The sequence below is a fragment of the Grus americana genome, chromosome 4 (genome assembly GCF_028858705.1).
Source record: "Grus americana isolate bGruAme1 chromosome 4, bGruAme1.mat, whole genome shotgun sequence".
NCBI lineage: Eukaryota > Metazoa > Chordata > Aves > Gruiformes > Gruidae > Grus > Grus americana.
Genome location: NC_072855.1, coordinates 57,376,516 through 57,402,439, shown reverse-complemented (window position 1 = coordinate 57,402,439; position 25,924 = coordinate 57,376,516). Strand labels below are relative to the sequence as shown.

General features: G+C 39.2%; 1 protein-coding gene across 1 annotated transcript in view; it reads left to right on the top strand.

Moving 5' to 3' along the window:
- The window catches only part of COL25A1 (collagen type XXV alpha 1 chain), a 314,927-nt gene that overhangs the window by 276,490 nt on the left and 12,513 nt on the right, over positions 1-25,924 (top strand). The window contains exons 19-29 of the mRNA XM_054824657.1: positions 9,785-9,847; positions 10,607-10,675; positions 11,580-11,624; positions 13,654-13,698; positions 14,248-14,325; positions 19,071-19,115; positions 20,741-20,785; positions 21,094-21,174; positions 21,926-21,988; positions 24,755-24,805; positions 25,168-25,194. Coding sequence (XP_054680632.1) covers positions 9,785-9,847; positions 10,607-10,675; positions 11,580-11,624; positions 13,654-13,698; positions 14,248-14,325; positions 19,071-19,115; positions 20,741-20,785; positions 21,094-21,174; positions 21,926-21,988; positions 24,755-24,805; positions 25,168-25,194 — 612 coding nt within the window. The remainder of the gene's footprint in view (positions 1-9,784; positions 9,848-10,606; positions 10,676-11,579; positions 11,625-13,653; positions 13,699-14,247; positions 14,326-19,070; positions 19,116-20,740; positions 20,786-21,093; positions 21,175-21,925; positions 21,989-24,754; positions 24,806-25,167; positions 25,195-25,924) is intronic.

Sequence of the window (25,924 nt, the reverse complement as noted above, 5' to 3'; positions counted from 1 at the left end):
AGAGAGAGGCAGGAGAAGACTGCATGTTGCCTAATTTTGAAAGAATTTCCTTTAGTAGCTTCTACTTCCATGTAAAGAAAAGAAGGTCCAGATACAGGGATATTCCACTGATAGGAAGCTCTTGGATGTAGTTCTTCTGATCTTAAATATTTACCCTTTGACTATTGTGTAAGGAATGGAAGTCTCTTTTTCTTTAAATCTGTTAGTTGCATTACAAATTTGCTTTCTTGTGAATGAATCTCTCCACAGTGGCAGGCTATATTATGAAATGTTTTAGGTAACTGCACATACATAGCACTCTTTACAAATGGTAAATCAGCCTGTGAAAACGTAAATGCCATGCCAGGCAGTAGACCATATCTTTCCAGCTCCATCTCATCTTTCTTCTCATGGTTGAAGGAGCTTCCCAAGGCATCCGGTCCAGTATGCTTGAACATGTAGCCAAACTACTTAAAGGATTAATAAATACTAATCACTGAGAAAGTTTCAGCTTCTTATAATGCCACTTCAAATAATTAATCAATGTTCCCAGGAACCTGTTAGAGCTTGGTTGCATGTGATACTGGAGTCCGAATGAACAGCAAAATTGGTCAGACATGCAAGTATCATATCTGAATTCAGAGTATGCAGCAGCGTCTTTTATTACTTACTTTTCTAGACCCATTCACTATGCACATGCGGATGTTTTGGGAGTTCTTCCTGTTCTTTTTCATTCTCTCCTCATTGTCAGTTGATGCCATGGAGGAAACACAAGCGCAGTCAGTTATTTCCAAGACAGTGATGAAGCTGTCTGTGACATGCTGGAGAAACGTTTCTCAAGCACCTGTTGCTGTTTAGGAATGGCTGGAAACTTAATGAGCCCCTGAATGTGTCCCACCGTGTCACTCGGGAAGCGAGTAAGGCACCTAAACACAGAATATTAACTCATCGCTCTGATATCCCCCAACTGACGCCAAGCAGACGCAGATTACTTTCTATGAAACACAAACTTCATATATCTGTTTTATCTCATAACTTTCACAGGATGATACGCGCAAAGCAGCGCTCACTGTAATGTAAATCATGCATAGCCTTATTCAGTGTAATGTCAGACATCTCCCAAATCCATTGTGTTGCATTTTCTGGCTTTTGGGCAGTACAATCCTCAGCTTCATCACTGCAGTGGGAAGCCTTCACAGAACACAAGCCTCTTTTCAGTCGCAGCACTTTATGCAGGATCTGGCTTTTCTTTAGCATTTCTGACATTTCTCCCTCTGTTTTTAAAACAAATACTGGAACAAAGCTTGTGAGTGTAACTAAGTTTTTATTTTATCATGTTCAAGAAAACCACTGTTGAATGATTTGGCATGAGAAAAGAAAGGCTGCTCAGCCCTTCTGCTTTTGAGAGGTAGGGAAATTTTTCTGTGTTTTCAAATCCAGTGGAACTGGCTGATTCAGTAGACATGCCAGTATTCAGCATCTTGTGTCTTTTTATGCAATTATTTTGGGTTGACTTCCCTGGGACTGTGCCTGAGCAAGATTTCAGAAGAATCTGGATACAGATATGGGAATTTGAATTTTTTTTTTTATTTTTATTTTTATGAAAGCAAAAGCAGTTCTAATTTTCATCTGTTCTGTACTTAAATTTCTTTTTTTCTGTTCATAATCAAAGATCTTAGCCTGTGATTTTCCTAATTCCATGTAAAGACTGAAAAACTCACTGCTCCACAGAACTTATATTTTTAGCTCTAGAATAGTGAATACTCCTTTCATACAGTGACTTCTGTTACAAAAGAAAACTTTCAGAGAAAATGAGGCAGAATTTTCAAGCTGGGTGCATAGGAGTTAGTCTCCTATTTAAAATCTTTTAGAAAAGAGAGCAACTGTTGTTGAAGCTCACGTGCTTAGATGTTGTTCTTGTCATCTGGTAGCAAAAGAAAAGGAAATCTGAAGTAAATAGTAGTTCCAAGCGTTTCTTTTTGGAGTTAACACCATTCACCACCTATAGGAAAGTTCTTCAAACTCCCTTTTTAGCCCAGGAGTTCTTAGGAAGGCTGAGCACATTTTCCAAATGCATTTTTCCTTTTCCGTATTTCCATTCTTCTTCCTATTTCTATTTCTCTTCCTTGTTAGTGACTATTACCAGGAAACCTGCAGGGCCTATATCTCTCTCTTTGCATTTTCTCCAGGACTCAGATATTCTTGCCCAGGCTTCAGTTCATCTTTATCCTATATGTCACCATACTCTTTCTAGCCTGATCTCAGGAGCTGGAAGGGAGCAGCTGACCCTGTGACAGGCATCTCTTAATCCTGGATAGAGAGGTGTGCTCAACATGTTAATTGCAGCAATTGAAAATTGTGGAAATTCAGCTTCAAACCCTGCTTCATAGAAACTTAGGTTTCTTCCTGATATGCACTTGCCTTAGCTGATATATATTTTGAAATATTCAAGTGTGAACTAATTTCCAACCTTTTGTAACTCACATACAGTGTTTTAAGAGTGGGTCATTCACTTGAGCAGAGGAAAGCGTGCAGTGTAGTATAGGTCAAATACTGAAGAATAGACTGTAAGGATGCATGTTCTGGGTGAAAATGGGAACTGCTCTGAAAAAAATAGGACTTAGTAGCTGTGTTTGGAGGGCTAGTTTTCAGAAGTAGCTCTATGCAAGGGTAGATAAAATATAAAAAAAAAAAAAATTACACAACTGTGCAATTAATTTTCAGTATTCAGTTTCCAGAGTGGAAGTATATATACAAATATATATCTATATGTAAGTAGTTACATATCCAGCTTTGTTCATTCCTAGCTGTCTGGTTTCCATATGTTATAGCAGTAATCACTTGCATGGGGTAGACATGTAATTTCCCAGAACTAATTTTGAGAATCAAGGCCACAAAATGAAATCATCACTAACATTGGATGGTATGCATGTGTCAGGAGTGTTTACTGGGGCATTCTTCAGGATATATGCAGTTCTTATTAATCTGTCAGAAACTATATCCTCCAAATCATGAAAGCTCTCATTTTCTTTCCTGGAAAAGGCTAAAGCATAAGTAACTGAAACACAGGATGTTGTTTCCTCTCAAGCTATTACTAGTTGGAAGACTGAGCTTATAAGGATCTATTTCACAGCATCTGTTTTATAGTATAGTTTAATTTTTCTTTGTAAAAGCAATTAAAATCAATCCAAATCTGAAATTTTGAAAACAGCTGGATAATCTGTGTCCAATATTCTGCTGAATTCAGAAATCAAGTATTTTGTCATCCACAAAGAAGACTTGACATCAGTAATCTCAAAGTATTTCTGTGCCTCAAATACACAGTTTTAGATGGTCAGAAATCAGTGCATGCAATAAAGTTCTTTGCAACAAAAATTCCTTAGATTTGTCATCTAACTGTTTTCTGAAGGAAACAGTTTGGGGCCAGAGTCTTCATAATTTAGCAGTTCAGTCATTGCAAAGAATTAAAACAAGGTGCTCATTACAACAAGTGTCTTTATTCTAATCCTCAAAAGTAAGTACCATGCTGACTTGAATTATAATTAGCCTTTAAGTAAGAAGTCCTTGATATGACTAATGCATGCAGAATTAATCACAATTATTACTGGTTCTGTTAGCACACTTCCAAAGCAGCATACCTTCTAAGCAGGCAGAACTTAAAAGCAATGAGAAAATTAGGCTCACTAATAAGCAATAAATGTCAAACAAAGAAGGGCTCGATGTGAAGCTTCAGGGTTTTAGCCAGGTTGTAAGGTTTTACTTCTCTAAATGAATCGTAAAGGCTAAACATGCATCTGGCAATTCTAAACCAGAATTGTTTTTCTAAGTTTAGAGACTGATTAGGGAGTAAAGATATTGTTTCAAATGCGATGAGTGAGCCAGACAACCTGTTTTAACTGGCCATTCTGGAGCCAGTTCTGAACCAGTATGAAAAGCCTTAACAAAGACCTTATAAAACAGGGTTAGGGTTTTTTTTTATCAGATTTCCTTTTACCTTGCCCATTTCCTTCTTATGAGCTGAATACTGGAGTCCTCCCGACAGCAAAATTCCCATGGATATCAGGCTATATATAAAGTCCCTTTAATGCCCATCACAGTGAGAAAGTATAAGGTGCCGTTCCCTCTGATTTGTATAGTCTAAGGCCAGCTGAGTTTCTGAGAAATTGCTTCACTGGAACCGAGTGCCACAGATGCAGGCAGGGCATGAGCAAGCATGGCTTCATCAATTGCCAGGGATTGCTCTGTTCCAGACTCCTGAGAACTTGGCTCTCATCCTCTCCAGAGTGGGAAAGTTGCAGTATTTTGGTCAGATAGCAATCTCAGAAACAAAGTCAGAGGGCAGCAGATGGCAATTTCTGAAAAACCAACACAAGCACCAGTGAACCAAATCCAGTTTATTATAACTTCATAGCTATTCTCCAAATTGCCTTGCATCTGGGTTTTGTTGGGTTTTTTTTCCTAGCTCCTCTTCTATATATCTCCACCTTTGCAGGACTCTTTCAGTAGAGTTAGGCAAGGAAAGGGCATCATACTGTTTTTGTTCTAAATATGCCTATGAGTGAGCCAGGGTAACATTTAAGACAAGCATACCTTGGTGTCTTGATGTGATTACGAGGACCCTTCCGTGTCAGTGCCTGTCAGAAAGGACACTTCAGGCTCTCCCAAGTTTTGTGACTCTTGAGGAGCTTGCAGACTGTCCCATGCCAGTTGCAGCAATGTCTGGAGAACCGCTAGACCTACAGGCAGGAGTTCGCAAGCTCCAAGCCTGCCCCCAAATCGGTGCTGGCGCACATCAGGGTTCTCCTCCAGCCCATGCAGCTACGTTTTCTGTGTATAGAAACTGTGGGGTGGACCCACGTTACCAGAATCCTCCACAGAAAAGCTGGACACTTTGGCGTGGTTTGCTTCCCCAGAGGTGTGCACGTGAGAATCCTGGCCTTGGCACGTTCAGACTTGCAAGTGAGCTCTGGGGAAAGGTGCGCGTGTCCTGGCTCCGTGGCAGACCTGCCAGTCATCCCTGAAGGCACAGAACTGCCATGATCCCAGCACTGGGGCAGACACTGAATAAAATATTTCAGGACCAATGAACTACATAATAAAGGTGAGAGTTTGACATTTGAACTTCTCTGGCTAGTTCTAGTGGATAGCACTAGATAAGGACAAGGATTGAAATGATATTGTTCCTTGCAAATTCATGGTCTGCAGGTTAGTTTAGTCTCATTTCTATAGCATAGAAAAAATAATGTACTAATCTGATGTAGAATGAAAATAGTAAGGCGGCCATGAGACTTAAAAAAAAAAAAAATTAAGAGCTCTTGCACAGTTTATGTCCATAAAGGGAATAACTGGCTCATGTGTGTTATGGCTTTACCAACAATAAAATATTTTATCAGTGACTTCAAATATTTTTATTTACCAAAGTAGGATAGCTTCTGTAATTTCAGAAATGGAAGTGAATTTATTTCATTGTTATCGAGAAGTTGATGGTTTGGGCACTTTTCTGCAGCACAGGTTTTCTTTTTGAGCAAACATTGATCTGGATGGGAAAATGTGTGTTATAGTCATTAGAAGAATAATTATAGAAGGAAGAACCTTCTATAGGAAAACAGTGTATCCAACAACTGCTGTTCTCTACCGATTGCTTGTGTCAGCTTAGAGCTGTGTATTTCAGGCACTGGAAGGGGACTAGGCCTGTCTGTGAGAACAAGGTTTCAAATAATTGTGGTGTTATGTGTCTCAGCTGTGCGATGAAGGCTAATTCTAACTAAATACAGTATGAGAACTACATTGTTAATAAGCATTTGCCAAGTTAGTGGTGTTTAAAACGGCAATTAGCATTGCAAATGGGATTTGAACTGTTGCACCTTTTTGAAGTGAAAGTCCAAGTTTTAACCAATTGCAGGTTCTATAAAACTTAAAAAAGGACAGTGACAGTGAACAGTGTGTCTCAGGGTTAACCTCTAATATCAAAGCTAGCCTCTGCCTCAGCCCATAAAAGCTCTGATCATCACGAAACCCAGTTATGAATATGTCTAGATAATAATCCTCATAAAAATTTGACTATCCTCTGAAGTAAATTACAAGGTGGCTTTTTTACTATTAAATTCATATGGAGCTCACATTACATTAGGTGTGCAGCATGCCATTATACGGCCCTTTTCTGTTTCAGACATTTTATGATAAGAATTGAAAATAAACATTAACAAGGTTTGTGAATAGTAGTATATCATTTGCTGTCTGACCCACTAGGATTTTTACAGTGGACAAACATTTGAGGGTGAAAATGAGCATGCATAGAGGTAGTCTCTTAGTTTCTTAAAATATTAACATATCAAGGCATTAAAAATTATTCTTAAAAAGGTAACAAATCACTCTTGTGAACTGGAAGCAATTCACAAGGTTGTTGATTATTTTTTTTAATATCAAGTTGCCTGTGTTGTATGATTGATACAAATCGCTCCAAGCCCTAACAGTAGATGAAGTTTGAGTGCTGAAATTCATCTTGTTGATTTCCTGTGCAATGCGGTGGTTTCTAAGCAGTGATTTCATAACTGGGTTAAACTAAAATGCACAAAGAGTCATCACTTGCTGATGGCTTTCTATACAGCTGCCAAACAGTATTTAAAATGGGGGGAGTTCCTTACTCTTCTTTCAAAACCTACCTGTTCAACTTCTCTTTCCAGATTGTGTGGTCCCTGCCCCTGCTTTAGCAAAGAAATTTGTGGTGGATTCTTACTAGATAAAACTTTGGTTTTATTGTAAGAAATTGTAGTGAGGTGTTTAGAAAAGTATTATAAATCTTGGTTACTCTGATTCCTTGCATTCCTCTTGGCATTTCATGGTGGTTTGGAACAAATTCTGAGTTCATTTAAGCAAGAGACTTAAGATCAGGAGATGCTTCAGTGAATCACAGAGAGACAATGTTGTCAGATCCAAGTGCAGTCCCAAGCGAGCCTTTGCTCTTGCTTTCCTGCAGCTATGTGCTAGCTAAATCATAGATATTTATAACAAAAACTAAAACCCTTTGTCCTCGATTGCCTAACCACATTCCTCTATGGCTCTGGCATCATGTTTGTGTGATGGACTAATCAGAATGATCTCTCCCTTGCCGTGGCATAACAGGGACATCAGCATGCCTTACTGATAGGAAACTGTTTACTTTATGTGCCACACATCATTGGCAGTGCTAATTTTGATAGATTCTCATTTCTTTTTTTGCTATTTGAGTGGCATAAAGGCTAACACGAAGCAGGACGCCAGCAATATTTGCAGAATATAATTCCAGGATACAGCAGGAACGAGGAATGAGCATTGCTTCTCATGTAAATGTTTCTCTTCTGAGTAACTGAGACAGAAACGCCAGAGTCAAACCTGACACAGCTGTTACCTCCATGACTTTGAATGGTGCAGAAGTATACCCAATGAGCATTTTAGTTATGCCTTATGCTGTGGTTACACTCAAGAGATTTGAAATATTAGAGAGGACACGGCTTAGTTTCAAATCATCCAAACATGTTGTCTTTTTACTTAGAAACTTAGTTCAGATGGCAAATCAGATCTGTCTTTTAATCTACTTAGCCTCACTAGTACTAGGTAGAGGGAGAGTTGCATGTTTTTCTTAATGTAGCGAGGTCTTAACTACTGCAGTTTGTTTTGTGTGTAATAAGAATACGCTGTTGGATCATGTTCAACTTGGCATCCACCGTAACCACCACGTCTTTCTCAGCAGAGCTGCCGCTCAGCCAGTCAGTCCCTAGTATCTACTGACACACCACTTCTTCCACTCCACGCTTGATAATGTCTTAAAGCTCGGTGTCATATAAGATCTGTATTCTACTTATACTAATTAAGCCACCGGCTTCTTCCCTTATCAATTCCACTAGCTATTGCAAAGCACCATTTTCTTATCTCTTTAGAGGTTTGGGGGGAAGGTGGGACTTCTTTTTGGACTTTGGCCAGAAGCTTTCTTGTGGCATGCAACTGGTATGGTCCTGAGCAAAGTGCGAGAATTTGACTCAAAAGGTGTGCATCAACCTCTGAATGACACTTCTAAGCCTTACCACTGAAAAGATTGAATCATGTAGTCACTGCATGTTTCTTCTGCCTGAAGTCATAATTAGCTGGCCAAGAAATTACCCTTGCTAAAGTCAGTATTAAAACAATCTGGAGCTATCACGTACCTTCTCATTCTAAAATAAGTGATTGAAGCTACATTGTTCTTCATTTACTGACATTAAAGTGCTTCCGTCTGCAATGGCAACCTTATGTTAATCTTGCTGGTGTGCACTAATACAAAGACTTATATAAACTGTAGGGTTATTTTCCTATGCCAGCGAAAACCCCATGCTTCTCTGCGACATGTTTGTCTTCATTTATTCCTTTGGTATCATATTTTGAACCATGGCCAGCTGGAACTTCATGTGAGAAAACTCATTATTTAGTTGTATTTTTTGATAATCTAAATTGAGGTCACTGAGAGCTTGCGATGGCCCTCGACATAGCCACAGGAAAGATTTCTCTGGTTATAGATTTGCTAGAGACCTTCTTTGAACTGTTAATGATGGGCTGCTGTTGAGACCACAGATGAATGTGCAAGAATACTTCCTAATTTGCTCGTCCCATGCAGCATACCTGTATTTCTGTGGAGGCAAAGAGGTGAAGAGCAGTATTATCCAACTGCTTATATTCACTGTCTCTATATGTTGTCAGTAATTATATCAATACAGAATTGTGACACATCTGTCTTTTAGCTATTTGAAGAAGCATTTGATGGGTAAGTTTTAGTCATTAAGTTCAGGGATATTGTTAAAAGGCTAATAAATAAATCTTTATTAATTGGAATTGCTGAATTAAAAAATTGCAATAGCTTGTAGGTATGTATATCTTCTTGTTTCAAATTTATGTGAAAAAAATGCAAGATTAAATAGCAGGAAACCTTGTTCACGAGAATTTGTGAAGGAAAACATGTGGCTTATTAATCTTCCATTATCCCCCTTCAGGCATGGAGATAGGTAATAAAATATGTCCTTACTCCTCTGCTTAATACTGCTTCTGCTGCAACTCAGCTTGATTCCTGCTATTTGTCTGCTATGTCTGTACAAACGAATGGGCAGGAAGGGCCAGAGCAGAGAGGGAATGAGGAGACCTGTGGCTCTTTCCCAGCTGTTCACAGCCGGGGAAGTTGTCCGGGTGCAGAGAGATGAAGTATTTTACTGTCAGAATCAGGAGGGAGAGTACCACGGTGCTGGAAGTCTCTGACTTGAAAGGAGATGGCTTTTGATCTCCTTTTTGGGGATGATGCAGCTAAGTACCTCCCTTGAAAACACATTGCAACAGTACCATCTGGCCTCTCCATTTGTCATTGCTTTGTCATGTCCTTACCCTGTCTGCCCATCTATTCACGTGCTGCAATAGAATACTACCTCATAACACATGACTGAACTGAACTGTCCCTTTTTAAATTTAGGAATCACTCAGAAGTCCCCTTCTGCCTTCAGACTTGTTTTGATATCAGTTTGGTATATTATGTTATAGTCCAGGTTGCATATTAACAGTCCTTAACCTCATAAAAACTATGTTTGAAACCTTCTGCTTCATTTGCATTTCATGCGCTGTGTGATGGCTTGCTACAAGAATTTACGCTGATGAAAGTTACCCATGATGAAAAGTCTCTGTAACTGTTGCATCACAGCTGGAGAGCTGTAAGCAATACAGGGAAAATACTATCCAATAGAAACTTGTGTTACTGTAATTACATACTGCTAAATAAATAATCTAACATTCCTCTCATATTGTATTTTTAAAGGGTGAACCAGGTTTCATTGGTCCGCAAGGAGAACCTGGGTTGCCAGGGCTACCAGGAACGAAGGTAAGGGTAGTTGGCCAACACTCTGGTGCGAAGCCCTTAGAGCCAATGTCAAATTCAACTTCCTCAGCACGTAGCAGAGACTGAGACTGTACTCATGGAGGAAAATGTGGAAATTCATAGCTCATGGACTAGTGCTATGATATATGCGCCTTTCTACTGATGCCCTCAAACAATGTGAAGGCAGATGTTATATCCATTCATAACTTAAGTTCATCCACTGCCTTTGTTTATGTTAGCATCACCAAAATTATTAGTTCAAGAGACAGAATAAGCATGACTGAAGAAACTGTGTTTTCATAATTTATTTTTTTTTTTTTTTTTTTTTTTTTTTTTAGAAAAAAGCTTGAAAGTGTGTGCAGGTATTAGAACTTTGATACTACACATCAGACTCTGAAAATACAGATCCATTAAACCTGTATTTTTTTCTTTCTTCCTATGAGGTTTTTTTTAGCCACTGTATGGCAAAGTTAGAATATTATGAATCCTACGAACAGTGTCACAGTTTGGGAATCTTTATTCCAGTCCTTTCAGAATAGGGGAAAAAACTACCTTACAAATCCCATTTCCATTTTGAAGCCCTCTTCTTTTGCTTTCAAGAAGACTGTATTTACTCAGGGGAGACTTCCCCAACCCATTACAAGTCACAGATGAACTTGAAAATGTTTTCTTCTGATGGTTTGGTTTCTGTGGTCGTGCTGAGCTGGTAGTGTGCTGAAGACTGCCCAGTGTTTTGTGATATATGTGCATCTGTTGCAACAGGGTGACAGAGGAGAGGCAGGCCCTGTTGGGAAGGGTGAGCGAGGTGAACCTGGAGTTCCTGGACCAAAGGTCAGTCTGATTTGGAAATATTGTGTTACTTTTACACCTATGAACACATCTTTTCCGGCTGAAAAATAGAACAGAAACCTGGTAAGTGAGCTTTTAAATGGAAATGCTGTCATATACTCCAGTTCAGTCCAGAAGACGACACAGTTTTGTGTTCACAGCTGTGGAGCTGAATCCTGAATGGACTCTTATTTGGTCTACAAAGTAAAGACACTACCTACATACTGTCATGGAGTTGGCTTAATTCATTCCAGCTAAAGTCCTGACCTCCATGTCCCTAACTTTCAGTATTGAAGTTTGAATTCTTTGACCTGTGTAGCTATTGAATGCAGAGAAAATCCATTTTGCATGCTGTTTTCTAACTCTGTAAGAAAGAGATCATTCTAACTACATTTTAACATTGTCTTAATACGTGTCAATACCATCAAGTTTTCCTTTCCTAATACGTCTTGAAAACAATAAGGCAGATTCTGTGCTCCTTGGCCATTTAGTTTGTATTCACCCAAACCATTGGGAAAAGAAGGTGTGGTATCACTTTATTTGAATCTCCTTATTTTAGGATATTTGACTGTCTTCTCTGTCTCTCAGCTATCATTTTTCAGGAGCTATGGAATGACATAGGGCATTCCTGTAAATCAGTGTTAATGATTTCTGTCATATCTGCTCTTTACTAATGTCAATACTACTTTTCCTATGGAAGGATGGAATCTGTGGCCTTTGCATGCTGGTGTTAAAGAATATATTACTCTGGGTGCTATTCAATTCAGTGCCTTTACAGATTCATTGTCTTGGTCATATCAAATAAGTATTTCTGCTGTTCCATACTGTAGTTAGTCATTACTAATTTCTTTTTCTCTGCACTCCGTTTTCTCTATCATTTTTCTCCTATCTATCTTCCTTCAAACAGGGGAAAACAGGTGAACCTGGATCTAGAGGCCCAAAAGGGTCAAAGGTTAGTAGTAAAGAAACTGTCTTTAGTAGAGTAATTAACACAATGATTTTTAGGATAAATTATCTGTAACATTTCACAGAAACTTCACTTATCTCTTTGAGAGAACCTGTAACAGTCTGCAGTGTTCTTCATAAGTGAAACCTTTTGACTTTCGGCTTTAGCTACTGAAGTCGAATCCTGTGTCTTTTAAACACTGTGATTCTAGTTCTTTTTCTGTTATAACATCTATTCCACTCTGCTCTGGTTTTCCCTGTGCAACTTGGTTTCTCTCTGTGTAACTGATGTGGGTTAGTCCTCCCACGTGCCAGGAACCAACACCTGACTATGCCTGTGGAGATTTAATTGGTTTTCACAATAACTTTGTGGATCCACACTTTGGTGAGTTAGGAATCAGCGGTATTCCATGTACTGCAGGCTGAGATATGATGTCCAGAAGTCCTACAAAGGCAAGACTTGTAGGTTACATTACTGTTTTACCTACTTTAAAAAACTGCTTTGATTCTATCTATCCATCCATCTCTATATAGATGTAGTTGGTTCACGTATATGTAGAGAGAGATAAAATATATGCTTTTCTATTACTTCATCTGCTGTGCAAATACTGTGCTTACTGGACTCCGTGTTATACTATGGAGTCAAAGCAAAATGAAAATAGATTTGTTTAGGCAGTTATTGAGTCTACTGTCAGAATAAAGATGACAAGTCAATGTAGGCTGATAGGATGCTGTTCACAGTGCTTGTAAGATCCTTGAAGAGCGGCCCATTCACAGTGCCTAAGGATATGATTTAAATAAGTGCCACTTAACCTCATTCATTCTCACTAGAAAGCAATATTGGAAAGTGAGGGAGCTGATGAGAGGATTAAAGCATCAGAGTGAGGGTAGAAGAGTGAATCAGCCTCTCATTTGCCTACAGTACCTGGGCACCTCCCAAATGCACCAAAAAAGATAAAGTTATCCTCTTTAATTCTCTTTTTGTCAAAAAAGGAGATAACGATTTTCATTTCACCTACATACCTGTCTTGAAAATCTGGCCCACAGAAGTCAATCTAGTGGTTGGGAACTTCATTTTTTTAACAATCCCAGTGACATGTTCACTAGCTGCTGCCATGGCAACACTGAAAGGAAAGGCAGATGGCACAACCTCGATTATGTCTTGCCACCAGCCTGCTCTCCATATTCCTTCATTAGCCCCATGAAAGTTTTCTATTTTCTGTGTTTTCTATTACCACTGGTGTATTAATCATTCTTCCCTGGCTTATACCAAAGATTTATAGATTTCAACAGGAGCAAAGCTGCAGTTCTTACCCAAATTCATTTTGAGTAATATAAAAATATAAGATCTTGCTATGAAAGTGACTGTGAAATGAAATGAATCATAGTCACTGGATGTTAGGTTATGAATGCATGCATGTTTGAAATTCCCTCCATTGCTTGAAACATGTTACTAATAGCCGGGAAGAAAAAGCTATGTGCAAGATGGTAAAGGTCTTAAGCCTTTCGCAGTAAGGGAGTAAAGGAATTCTAACACTGACCGCAATGTTGTGTTTGTAGGGGAGGCAATGACTCAGAGCAGGGAAGTTCAGAAAGTTAGTGGAGTTAGGATTGCAGAAAGAAAAGTTTATACACTTTGAAACACACATTTGAAGAAGTTGTTGAGTGTTTTCAGACTGAGCGATTTCATTTCTCTAGCTTTCTCTTAAAGCTTTTGATAAGAGCGCCATTAAGAATAGGGAAGTTATACAAATTACTTAATTGGTAACCTGTCTTTTATTGATTCTTTGGGATTTCTTATTTCAAACCAATACAGCACTCTGTAACAATTCACACAGAACCAAATGCATCATTGCCAACCCTGCCACTACACAGATTTTGAAGGAATTTTTCCTTTAATTAATTAAGATCCACATTCTCTTTATGATGAGAGGCCTTTTAAACCAGTTTATTTAAGGTAAACATATTTAAAAGGGAAGAACTACATTATATACTACCAAATGGCATATCTGTTTTCAAATATCATTTTTACATAGGGTGATACAGGTGACAGAGGTGACACAGGATCTGCAGGTCCACGGGTAAGTCTACTTCTCATTTCAGCCATTTTGTACTCTTAGATTCAGCCCACGCTATGAATTGAAATTGTAGCAGCAACTCCAGTTAAACCAGTGAAATTGGGCACTTTAGTCTGGTGGGACGCATGTTGCTAACTGGTCTTTAATATGAATAACAGCCCTTGCTACTATTTGAAGCAGTCTGCTGTTCACAGTTCATGGGCAGGATGTTAGATGCCAGATGTTCTGACATTGTTCACAGCCAATACAGAACTAGAGTATAGGAACTGCTTAAATATTTGACCTCAGAGGTTTCATATATTTGCTTTCCCACTGCAGCACAAGTCACTGTGTACTAACTGGCTTGTATATAGTTACCTTTTTTAAAAAAAAATTGTTTTCCTTTAAAAACTATCTTTAGTTTAATGCTAACTTTTGTGGGTTTTAGTAATATATTGTAAGTACAACAAGATTCCAGCGCTGCACAACCAAGTTAAAGCATGTGTCAGTAGTTAAGTGTCTAGAATAGTCTTTGGTGGGTGTCTCAAAATTTTTATGGAAAATATTTTACAGGGACCACCTGGACAGAAGGGTGATCAAGGTGCAACAGAGATAATTAATTATAATGGCAATATCCATGAAGCTCTGCAGGTATGCAAACATAACAAGGCTGGAGTGGCTTAGTCTGGTCTGGGAAAAAGCATTTTGACAGCATTGTATTTCTCTTTTGTATTGACCTTGAAAACATTTTGTGCGCAAAGATTTGCTGAGCTTGTTAATCAGGAATCTCTTTCTATATTTGGAAACCAAGTTTTTTGTTTGGTGTTAGACAAACTGTTTCCTTGATACAATTTAGCTGAGTGAATTAGTTTCATTTTCCCTGGAGAGTATTGACATCATCTAATGAGGATAAAGCTGATTCATTGCTGGCTCTGGTGCTTAGTGCTGAATTCATGTAATAAACCACATACATACGTTCAACAGAAGTGTCTGCTTTTCAGTTCATGTAGTATAATATTGACGTTTCTTTTTTTCCTCCTCCCGTTCCTATAAAATGCAAAGAACAGAATATTTGAGATTTGGAAACCATGTAACGTGGTTCTATTAGCAAGCTGTGGATTCAATCAGCAACTTGAGTATGTTCAATAGACCAAGCACCAGTCTTCCCACTTATTCGTTTCCAGAAAACTTATTTTGACTGGTGTGCAGAAAAGTGTGGAGGATTAAAGTGGGGTTACAAAAAGAATGAATGAGTGTTTGCATAAAAGCAAAGTACCAAGGTGACATATGTCATTGCAGTCAAAGTGATTTACACTGCAGTATACTCAGATGCAAATTCTGTGCAGTGTAACTCCACCAAAGTGAATGGTTTGCTTATGTGCAACTGAAGACTGAATTTGGCTCATTGTGCATCCGATCATTTTCTCACTGAAGCTGCTGAACTTTTTTTCTTGCTTTTGCTCAGTGGGAGTGGATAGAGGTCTGGCCAGTCATTTGGTTTTTCAAGACTCTTTTGAAAAATAAAAAAAATCTCACTGCCTTTACTAAAATCTAAAAGCCTGTATGTCGTTAAGGCTAAGCCCACTCTTTTATTGTGAGTGGTGTCTATGGGGAAGTCTACGTGGGCATGTTGTGAAGCTCAGCATTCTATCTGTCTCATTTGGTTTACTGTTAAGGGAATTCGAACACACAACTTTCAGTCTTTTAAAGCACTCTCTGAGTTAGAAGCCTGAAGTAGCCTGAAATTGATGTTGCATTTTACCAGACACAGATTTACCAGGTGCTTTTGCCTCTGTATCTCCTGTATTCTGTCTTTGTGTCTTAACTCTGGCATCGATGTTACTTTCAAACTTCCTCAGAAAAGCTGCAGCACAGAAAGAAGTCTTAAAAAAGGACTAAAGCCTATTGCAGGGGTTGAAACAGATTAGGAGGCCCTTATCCCATTATAAATCATTTCATAGAATCATAGAATCGTTTAGGTTGGAAAAGACCTTTAAGAACATCAAGTCCAACCATTAACCTAGCACTGCCAAGCCCACCACTAAACCATGTCCCTAAGCACCCCATCTACATGGCTTTTAAATACCTCCAGGGATGGTGACTCAACCACTTCCCTGGGCAGCCTGTTCCAGGGCTTGACAACCCTTTCGGTGAAGAAATTTTTCTTAATATCCAATCTAAACCTCCCCTGGCGCAACTTTAAAATGTTATTACCTTCTGATCCAGGGCAACAAATAATTGATATTAACAGGAATGGCTGTGCAAGGGTAGTGTAAGTAAGATTATATAAGATCAGTCAAAAATATCCTTGCCCTGTCCTTCCAGATGACAAGCACCCATTCCTAAGTCTCCTGGTGCCAAATTCTTAGGGGCTCTGAGATTTGCAGCTCTCCCCACAGCACCAAATGAGAGCTTTCAGTGCTCAGCACTGAGCTGTGAACTTGCACAGAATTTGACCTGCTGATTTAAGAAGTTGACAAGAGTTTGCCGGATCTGGGCTGCCTATCTGTTTTTTTAGAATTTAGTAATAAATCACCAAGCAGCCTAGAGGCTTCAGAATGCTTTAGTTATTTTGCCGTGTGTCTCCTACTCAATCTCATGTGTCATTGGATATTAAGATGTCTTAGTCCATTGGCACTGAAAATTGTGATCTTAAAATTATCATCATAATTCGAGCAAGACCTCTACGGAGTGCATGTGGCTTTCACTTGGACAGCCAGATATAAAATTTGTGTCTCTATTAAAATTGCTCTTCAAACCTATTCTGCAGAATTTCCTAAGGCAAAAGGCAGTAGCTGCAAAAGTTTAATCTTTGTAGGAACTACAGGATCAGGTATGAAAATCTGAATATGCTGCTGAAAAGGAACCCATTAGCGTGAAAGTGCAAACATTAATTTGCAATTGTTATTTTAGTTTTTTTAGGTTTTCATATCTAGATAAACTGAATTTTTCAGTATTTTTAAAGTTCTTGATATATTCCTATTAATATGTTAAAATGCAAAGGACATCAATGTATTAAAGACATCTGCTAGAGAACTTTTTTTCCCAGTACTTTGTTTTGAGCAGGTTCCAGATTCTTGACAACAGTATGTATTACTGCACTAGCAAATGAAAATTCTTTTAAAGCTTAAACCAGAAGATTTGCAAATCTTTGTTTGCACACAGGAAAACCATTAAAAAATCTAAATATTCCTTGTTCCACGTAGGCAACGGGAAAGCATTTGCAAGCAGCAGTATTTGGGGCTTTCATTCTGTTTAAAAATACAGACAAAGATTTTAATCACTTTTAAACACTTTTCATTGCTTTCAGATTCTTCTTTGGCAAAAAAATAGTGGCAGGTGAAGATACTTTGCCTCTTTCCATGATGAAAACTTCTTTTGTCTTTAAAAATATTTAAAGCAGAATTGTAGTATATATAGCTGGGTTTGTGGAGCAGCAGTTTTGTATTTAGAGCAATGTTTTTGTACATCTGCATTTCTATATGAAAATCAATGTTATATCTCTGCTCTAGGAATTGTATTGTTAATTAAACATTGGTGCAAAACCTGCAGAGATTGCAAAATATAGGGCAAGTTCTTTATTCAACTTAAGACATCAACTTATCATGCCTTCTTAAAATGTTTAAAAAAACACTTTTGGAAGACTTTTGCTATGATTTTGCTATTTAGTCATCATATATTTGATCTCTTAAATTGTACAAGAACCTGCAGTGTTCACCTATGTAAAATCCTGATTCCCATAGAAACCAAGCAGCTAGTACAACACTGGGAGTTAAAAATAACATGTTTTTATACTCTTATTTTTTGGAGGCCTGGTGTCTCCCAAATGCAGCATAGGTTTTGTGGAGATGATAATTGTAGCAAGCAGAATAATTTATAGCCTTGTTCAATTCTGGTAATGGTGTCTCTTGTTAATACATTTTCCCAACAGAGGATTGCCACCCTGACTGTCACGGTAAATTCCTGTTGCATGATTTACTGTGTGTTGTAGAAATTCTGCTTTGTTTTGTAGCATGTTCATAATTCTGCTAGTTCAGGACATGCCTTCATTGGATGTCGACCTGGTTCATCATCACATGTATATATTTATTTGCTTGGCGTTCCCACAACAGAGAACCCATTGTTGAAAGCCATTCAGCAATGGAACCAGTTCTGCTCCTGCTGAATTAATGGCAAAGCTTCAGTCCACTTAAGTAAGAGACCAGAAAAATATAGAACTCATTATTTCTGTAGCTACACATCTAGGCAGATAGCTGCTTTAGAATTTTTGGTCTGTGTTGCCACCTGTGTGTGTCTACATGGGAGTCAGGCAAAAACATGAAGCAGGATTTGAGTACCAAAAAATTGCCTATTATCAATGTTATTTTCAGGGCAGAAATTCAGTTCTTTCAAATTGCCTTGTGAAGAAACTTCATTTGGGAGCTTTCAGACCAGATGCAAATTAATTATTTTCTGAAAAAAAGGCCTGTCTCAGTTAAACTATAAATAAATAAAGCTAAGTAGAAAGTCCAGGTATGAGGAATTCTCTTGTCCCATCTTATCAGATCTCAGAAATCAAGATAATTTTTCCAGCACCTGTCCCCAGAACGTGCGGACAACTGAACACTCCAGTGCTTTTACTCCAGCCAATTTCTGTGGGAGGTTTAGCCACAGTTTCTGAGGATACTGACAGCAGCTAGGAGATGCTTATAGTATTGCGGGTTCAGCCTTCCCTTAAAGCAGCAGATGTGGTATAAACAAATTATTTTATTCTTCTTTTTGTTTCAAGTTCTTCTCTGTAAGATTGCCATTAGTCCTACTTTCCCATCTGTACAAATGCTCTCTTTGTATTAATGGAGGGGATTTTTAAATGTGGGGTTTTTTTAAAGCATCCCCACTGTGCACCAAACCAATATTTGATACGTAACACTGTCCGCAGCCTGAGGTAGAAATGAAAGAAATAGTTACAACTTATTCCATGGCAATTTCACAAAGCACTGACTATCCCCAAATGCACTTAGCATCTTTTAGCAGGATCCTCTTCGCAGTCAGTTGGAGATTTCTCCAGACCTTGGATTGTTTAGGATAAGGATGTGAGGGCTGGCAAATGTGGCTGAGGTGAGTTTGGGTCTCCCTGCCATTAAAAGGAGCTTTGCCATTTCATCAATTGGAGCAGCAGGACTTTATTATAAAACATGAGCTGTACTGTTATTTTAACATTGTTTTTCGTGGTACTCTTCTGGTTGTTAAGAGTTATCATAGATTAACAACTTGTCCATAACTGGTCTTGGTTCCCCTTGTGTTAAAAATCTAACCCATTTTGTTACTGTAGCTATAGTAACATTCAGCCTGTGTTTACATGGCAAGTCCTGCCGGAATTGATTTAAAAGCTGATAGGTTTGTATGTTTCTGCTTAGGGGCCACCAGGACCACCGGGACCCCAAGGGCTGCAAGGGCCAAAGGTGATCTTTATTTTACCTGTTGTATCTTAAGGGTGGAGGTATTCTCTGGTTTTTTAACTGATGTGTGCACACAGGTACCTGGAGCTCTCCTGTACAGCATATTTAACTGTAATTTTACCGAATATGGCATGTTTCAAACTTTGTATCCTAGCCTTTTGAAATGTAGCTTTCCAGAATAGATGCTTTGCCTAGTTGCCAGCTGAGAACTGGCAAAATTAATTAGTACTGAAACAGGACAGAAGCTTCTCCCCCATGGATCTGCTCTGAGGCTGTTCCCTAGGACTTCTGCAAAGTAGCTGCACAACCAGACAGTGGCTCCTGTGCATCACTTCTGGCTGGGTGGGAATGAGGTAGAGAAAATGTAAGCAAGGCACCACTGGCCACAGTGTGAGTGCATGTGGATGCAGCTTTATATTACAGTGGTGCCCACCCAAATAAACACAGTATTTTCTAATCTCAGTAGAAATTAAAACATGCATATGCGGGGAGGAGCCTGGCTGCAAACCCAAGGCGGCTAATCCCACCTGGCTGGTGCTATGTGTAGTACCAGAGCTGTTAGTGAGCAGCCCACACAGAGACAGTGAATACCATATGCTGCACTGTTCTATAAAATTTAAATGACAAATTTGCCTGTACTTAAAAAAAAAAAAAAAAAGTTTTGCAGTTAGTGGACCCTCATTAAATTGGTTTTAAATTAATTGAGCTAATTCTTCTATTTCTTAAATACTGGACATATTGTATGTTCTATCAGTGACACTAAGCATTTCCAAGAGTAAATACATGTTTCTTCAATAACAATACCAGACATTTCGATTTTAGGCTTCATCTAAGGTATCATATGGAAATACATTGCTTTATACCTGTTAATTGTTCTGAGAAATTGTGAGAAAGCACGTTCATTCTTCTACGTGAAAATTGATAATGGAATACACAGTGAAGGGTGCAGAACTGGCTTTCTGCATTAGGATCTACCCAGCATTTCTGGAGCCTGGAGTATGTTGTAAAACACAGAGGAGTTGGAGAATGGAAGAGGTTGGGTTCTTTCATATGGATGAGCATTCCCATTCAACATTAATGACGTAAAGCAGAATTCAACCTTATGAGAGTTTGTTTCCAATATCATAATCTCTACCCATCAATGCAACTTGCTCCCTTGGAGAATGCTGTTCAGGAACCAGTCACAGGGCAACGTTGTGAATGTGAACCCTTCACTGGGTGATTTATATTAGCCGGGGAAAGAAATCTCTGTCTACTCTACCTATATCGAGAGCCGTGATTCCATATTTATTACAGTAACTGACAAAGTTTCTGTTCAGTTGTGGACTTTTCACCAGGCTTCTGGGTTTTCTTCTTTTTTTCTTTCTTCTTATGCCCTTGTCTGGCCTTTATACAACACAAACTCTGTGTACTGGCCTAATCAGCAGGGCTATTTATTCAACGCATTGCATAAAGGTATTGTGTATATGCTGTTCTTTTTGACGGAACATTCTCTGGTTTTGTTGTTGTTAATTATGGCAATTTACTAACCTCAGACATTATTAATCAGTTTAGTTCAGTTAGCACTGCCTCTTTCTTCTAACATCAGGGACAACTGGGATAATCCAATTCCATCTTATCTTTTGCAGGGTGAAGCAGGATCCCCAGGAACTCCAGGAGTTGATGGGGAGCAGGTACATTATGTGTAAATCGTGTAGTGCAGATCATGTGAGCAACCATAGGTTATTTCAGGAGATTAGTTCTGTGATCCCAAGTTGTAGCTTAGATTTCATAATCTAAATAATAATATAATGGTAGTAATTAATAAAGATCATTATTGTATTGCTGCATACTCAGTGGTCTAATAATGACTGCATTTCTACATATCAACAACAAAGGTCAATCCATAGAACGACTTATTCTGCTTATTAGGATCAAAGCTAGAATTCTGTTGATGTCTCTGGTTTTTTACACATAACTTGCTGATAAGTACATATTTTAGGGTCCTAAAGGCTCAAAAGGAGATACAGGTGATCCTGGAATGCCTGGAGAAAAGGGAGGAATTGGACTGCCTGGCCTGCCGGTGAGTATGAAAAATGAATTAATTTTAGCTAAAATGCATGTATTTTTTTTGTCTCTTCCACTATCAGGAATTTTCAACAGTGCTGATAAATTGCAAGTGTGACAGAAAGCACTGGAGAGGAAAATTCTGAGATTGTTCTGCAGCTAATCTAGGAGGAGGTGTAAGACTGTCAGAACTTTTCATTCCACTTACAGTCAAACACAATATTGCTTTGGGAAGAAAGAGATTAGTTGGCATGCTGATCAGATTTGTACCTCTCTTGTAATGTATAGCACAACTTGGGCAAGTGTAGGTTGTAGGTGAAAGAAACTATGTTTTGAACACTTGTCAGGAATTTCAGATGACTTAGATTGAGGAGGGAGAGAAAAGGCATGAATATTTATGGGATGCATTCTTTCTAATCCAATATACATATATATATGTACAGATGAAATTTCTCAGTAAAAATAGAAACAATTCCAAAAATGTATCCATAGTACAATATATCATGAATGGAGTGCCAACTTAAGGACTTGTCATAAACATCAGGCTACAATTGATAGCTAACAATATAAAAGCATACCTTTACATTTGTTATCAGTTATTAATGAAGTTACACTAAAACTAAAAAAAAAAAAAGCAATTCCATTATATATATGCTGCATTATTTTCAAAAAATGATAATTATTTGTAAATAAATATTATCATTTCTATATTGATTGCTAATAAGATTCAAGCCATTTATAAATGCTGTTTTGTACTGATTTTGTAGGGAGCCAATGGTATGAAAGGCGAAAAAGGAGATGTTGGTTTGCCAGGTGCCCAAGGTCCTTCAGTAAGTCTCAGTGTCGTGTTGCAGTGAATGTAGTAGTCCAGCAACGGTTCTCCAGCTTTTGCTTCTGAACAATATTTCATATTCATGATGGATCTTTCCTGACATCCTTGATGGTTCCTTGTGGTGGGTTGACCCTGGCTGGGGGCCAGGTGCCCACCAGAGCTGCTCTCTCACTCCCCTCATTCACTAAACAGGGGAGAAAAGGCATAACGAAATGCTTGTAGGTCGAGATAAGGACTAATTGTTGTCACGAGCAAAACAGACCAAACTCAGAGAGGGAATTCATCTAATTTATTACTAGGCAAAACAGAGTAGAGGAATGAGAAAATACAATCAACTCTTAAAACACTTCCCCCCACCTCTCCCATCTTCCCGGGCTCAACTTCACTCCCGGCTTCAACCTTCCCCCCCCTCAGCGGCACAGGGGGACGGGGAATGGGGGTTACGGTCAGTTCATCTCACGGTGTTTCTGCCGCTTCTTCATCCTCAGGGGGAGGACTCCTCTCATCGTTCCCCTGCTCCAGCATGGAGTCCCTCTCACGGGGTGCAGACCTTCAGGAGCAAACTGCTCCAGCGTGGGGTCCCCCACGGGGTCACAAGTCCTGCCAGCAAACCTGCCCTGGCGTGGGCTCCCCTCTTCACGGGTCCACTGGTCCGGCCAGGAACTTGCTCCAGCATGGGCTTCCCACGGGCCGCAGCCTCCTTCAGGTGCCTCCACCTGCTCCGGCGTGGGGTCCTCCACGGGCTGCAGGTGGAATCTCTACACCCCCTCATCCTTCCTCCATGGGCTGCAGGGGGACAGCCTGCTTCACCATGGCCTTCACCAGGGGCTGCAGGGGGATCTCTGCTCCGGCGCCTGGAGCTCCTCCTCCCCCTCCATCTGCACTGACCTTGGTGTCTGCAGAGTTTCTTACATCTTCTCACTCCTCTCTCCGGCTGCAAAAGCTCTCTCTCTCTAAGTGTTTTTCTACTTCTTAAATATGTTATCACAGAGGCGCTGATTGTCTCGGCCTTGGCCAGTGGCGGGCCCGTCTTAGAGCCGGCTGGCATTGGCTCTATCAGACACAGGGGGAGCTTCCAGCAGCTTCTCACAGAAGCCACCCCTGTAGCCCCCCCGCTACCAAAACCCTGCCACGCAAACCCAACACATTCCTACACTTGAACTTTCAAAATATTTTTCTTCTTTGAGTAATTATTTGCCCTTTTGAGAATGAACGGACTTCTGCTCATAGCGCTAAATACAGCTTAAGAAATTCTAAAGGTATAATCCTATTCTGTTCTATTCTCTTTCTATGAATGACAGCCCTGCTTACTTCAGTGAAAGCCTTCTGGCTCTCTAAAGAATCAAAAGATAAATGTTTTGCAAGATAAAATAGAGGGATAAAACTGATGGAAAAAAAAAACAACTCCAAATCTCTCTCAACACCTTGTATTCTGGACATCTCAGCAAGTTCAGTGAGAACCAGACTAGATTGCTCAGCAATGTCAGGAATAGCAAGTGACACATGACTCATGATAGAGACTAAGTTTTTGGGACCAGACATTCTCCTGATTTTTCAAAGCATTGTAAAGGCATTTAAAAAAAAAAACAAAAACCAAACACAAAACAAACCAGCAAAAAACCAACCAACCTAACAAAAAAAACAAAACAAAACATCCCCACACAATACCTTTATGATATGGGTGATTGACATTAGCAGAGCACAGTAAGTTAGGGAACCTCTGAGTAGAAGTTAACTACCACTACTTTTGTCAGTGGTGACATGCCTTGGGTATTTGGAGCCATAGCTCTGACAAGTCCTTCTGCCATCGCAGGACACACTAGGCACCCTGTATCTCCGAGTCTCTTTCTCTGAAATGAAAATTAATTTGTTACAAATTAATTCACTAATTCATCTTGTTCTGCTTGTTTTCAATTGTAATGAGACTTTCAGGTTTTAGGAGGTTTCACAGATGGTGGAACCTTTGTCTTGCATTTCAAAGCTCATTTTGTTGCCACTATTGCCATCACCAACAGCTAGCGTAGCGTAAGTCTGGAGACCTGATTTAGCATCCCTGCTGCCACCTTGCAGCTTATGATAACAGCCATTTGGGATTAAACCCAGGAAAAGAGGTGATATTAAACTGTAAATATCATCATGAAATTCTCTTCCATTGATTTGTTAGGAACACAGAAACCCAACACGGAATATGCACGCACTAAATGCTGAGCAACCTGATTACCTATTTTAATGACTTTAGGGAATTCTTTGTACTAAATGAAAGGAGAGACAAAGGGCAGTTTTGAAAATATGCCAAACCCTAGCTCGAATTGAGTACATTTTCCATTCATCAGTATTGGGGAGGAATAAAATCACACATCATCTTCTTCTGTTTCTCTAGATTATGTAGTACAGAGACAACTAAGGAGCACATACCATAACATATTAAAAGCTCAAGTATCCCCGCTCAGTACTGTTTGTTTTAGAGAGATTTTTTTTCCCCCCCCCATAGCATCTTAAAGTGTATCTTAGAACCTAGGAGTAAGAACCAGGAGACAGGCACACTGCCATATGGCACAGGCAAGTCGACACTTTAGGTACCCTGTCTTTCGAATCAAAATAATTCCCATTCCTAAAACCCTTTCTAGATATGCTGTCAATGTGCACCGTTGCATTGCTATGTTTGTAAGTGCTTGCCAACAGAAGAGGAGTCAGTCTGACTTTTGGTATTTGTGAGGGAGTTCTTTACTCTGCGTGATTTACAGGCGTTGTTTTTTATCTGTAGGTGATAGGACCACCTGGACCACCAGGGCCACATGGTCCTCCAGGCCCTATGGTAAGCTTGGGAGGAAGAGCGGGGCTAGAAAGTGCTTAAGCCCTCTTGTCATTTTAATGCCTGTTTAACAGAAGCACTATGAGAGTATGTGACCATTAAAGAGGGAGCTAATTTAGGACCTTTGCTGCACGTCTTTAAAATTCATAGGGAGTAGAGAAACAAATTGCACCTGTCTATGCTAGTGTTAACATGCTAGTGGTCTGGTTCATTCTCTGAATCAGACATTTACAGTTGCTTTATTGGTAGTTGCATTTCATTTGTGAGGACAAAAATGCAGGTGCAACTTGCATCCCTATAGAGCAATAAACTCTTAAAATTTAGTGGCATATTGTTGTAATGAAAAATGGTATCTTTATTTTCAGGGACCTCATGGACTGCCTGGCCCAAAGGTAAATTAATGGCTGTCCTGAATAGTCATGTTCTTGATGTCTGCAAAGTGTCATGCTTTGTTCTTTAATGCATGCAGCTATGTTTTGTCTTATGTCTCATGTAATAAATGTATCTGATATTCTTAAACCTTAAAGCAGATTTTAATATTAACAGATAGCTTAAAATCTTTTTGAATTTTCTGTGATTGTTTCTGATTACTATTTCTCCTAAGCATTGGCTGAATCCAATTTTTGTATGGATATTTGTGATTTGACACTAAATTATTTAGTCTCCTGTTTATGGGCAAGTTACCATTCCACTTGCAATTGGAATTACTTTTGAAAATAAGATGCGTGTTATACACTCAGGAAATGGAGTCAGGTAAACTCTTCTTCATTTATGCTCTCTTGGCATATCCTACTTCTTCCAGTATGAATTGCCTTTCACCTTCTTAGGTGCCATGTACTTTACCGGCCAGTTCCTTCACATATTATGCAAGTTCCCCAACACAAGTTCATGTGTGTATTTTCATGGTTTCCAACCTTGGAATCCCTGATCAGGCAGGTCTGCAATACTATCTGAACATTTTCCACAGCATAGTACATGAAGATACACTGCATCTTCAGCCCATGAAATCAGCTCAGGAGGAAAGAAGGGGATTTTGGCAGAGTTGGAATATTTTAATTTGTGCTTTAATTCAGTAATCACCAGCAAACTAAAATTCAGTGTGACACTATAGCATAGCATTCA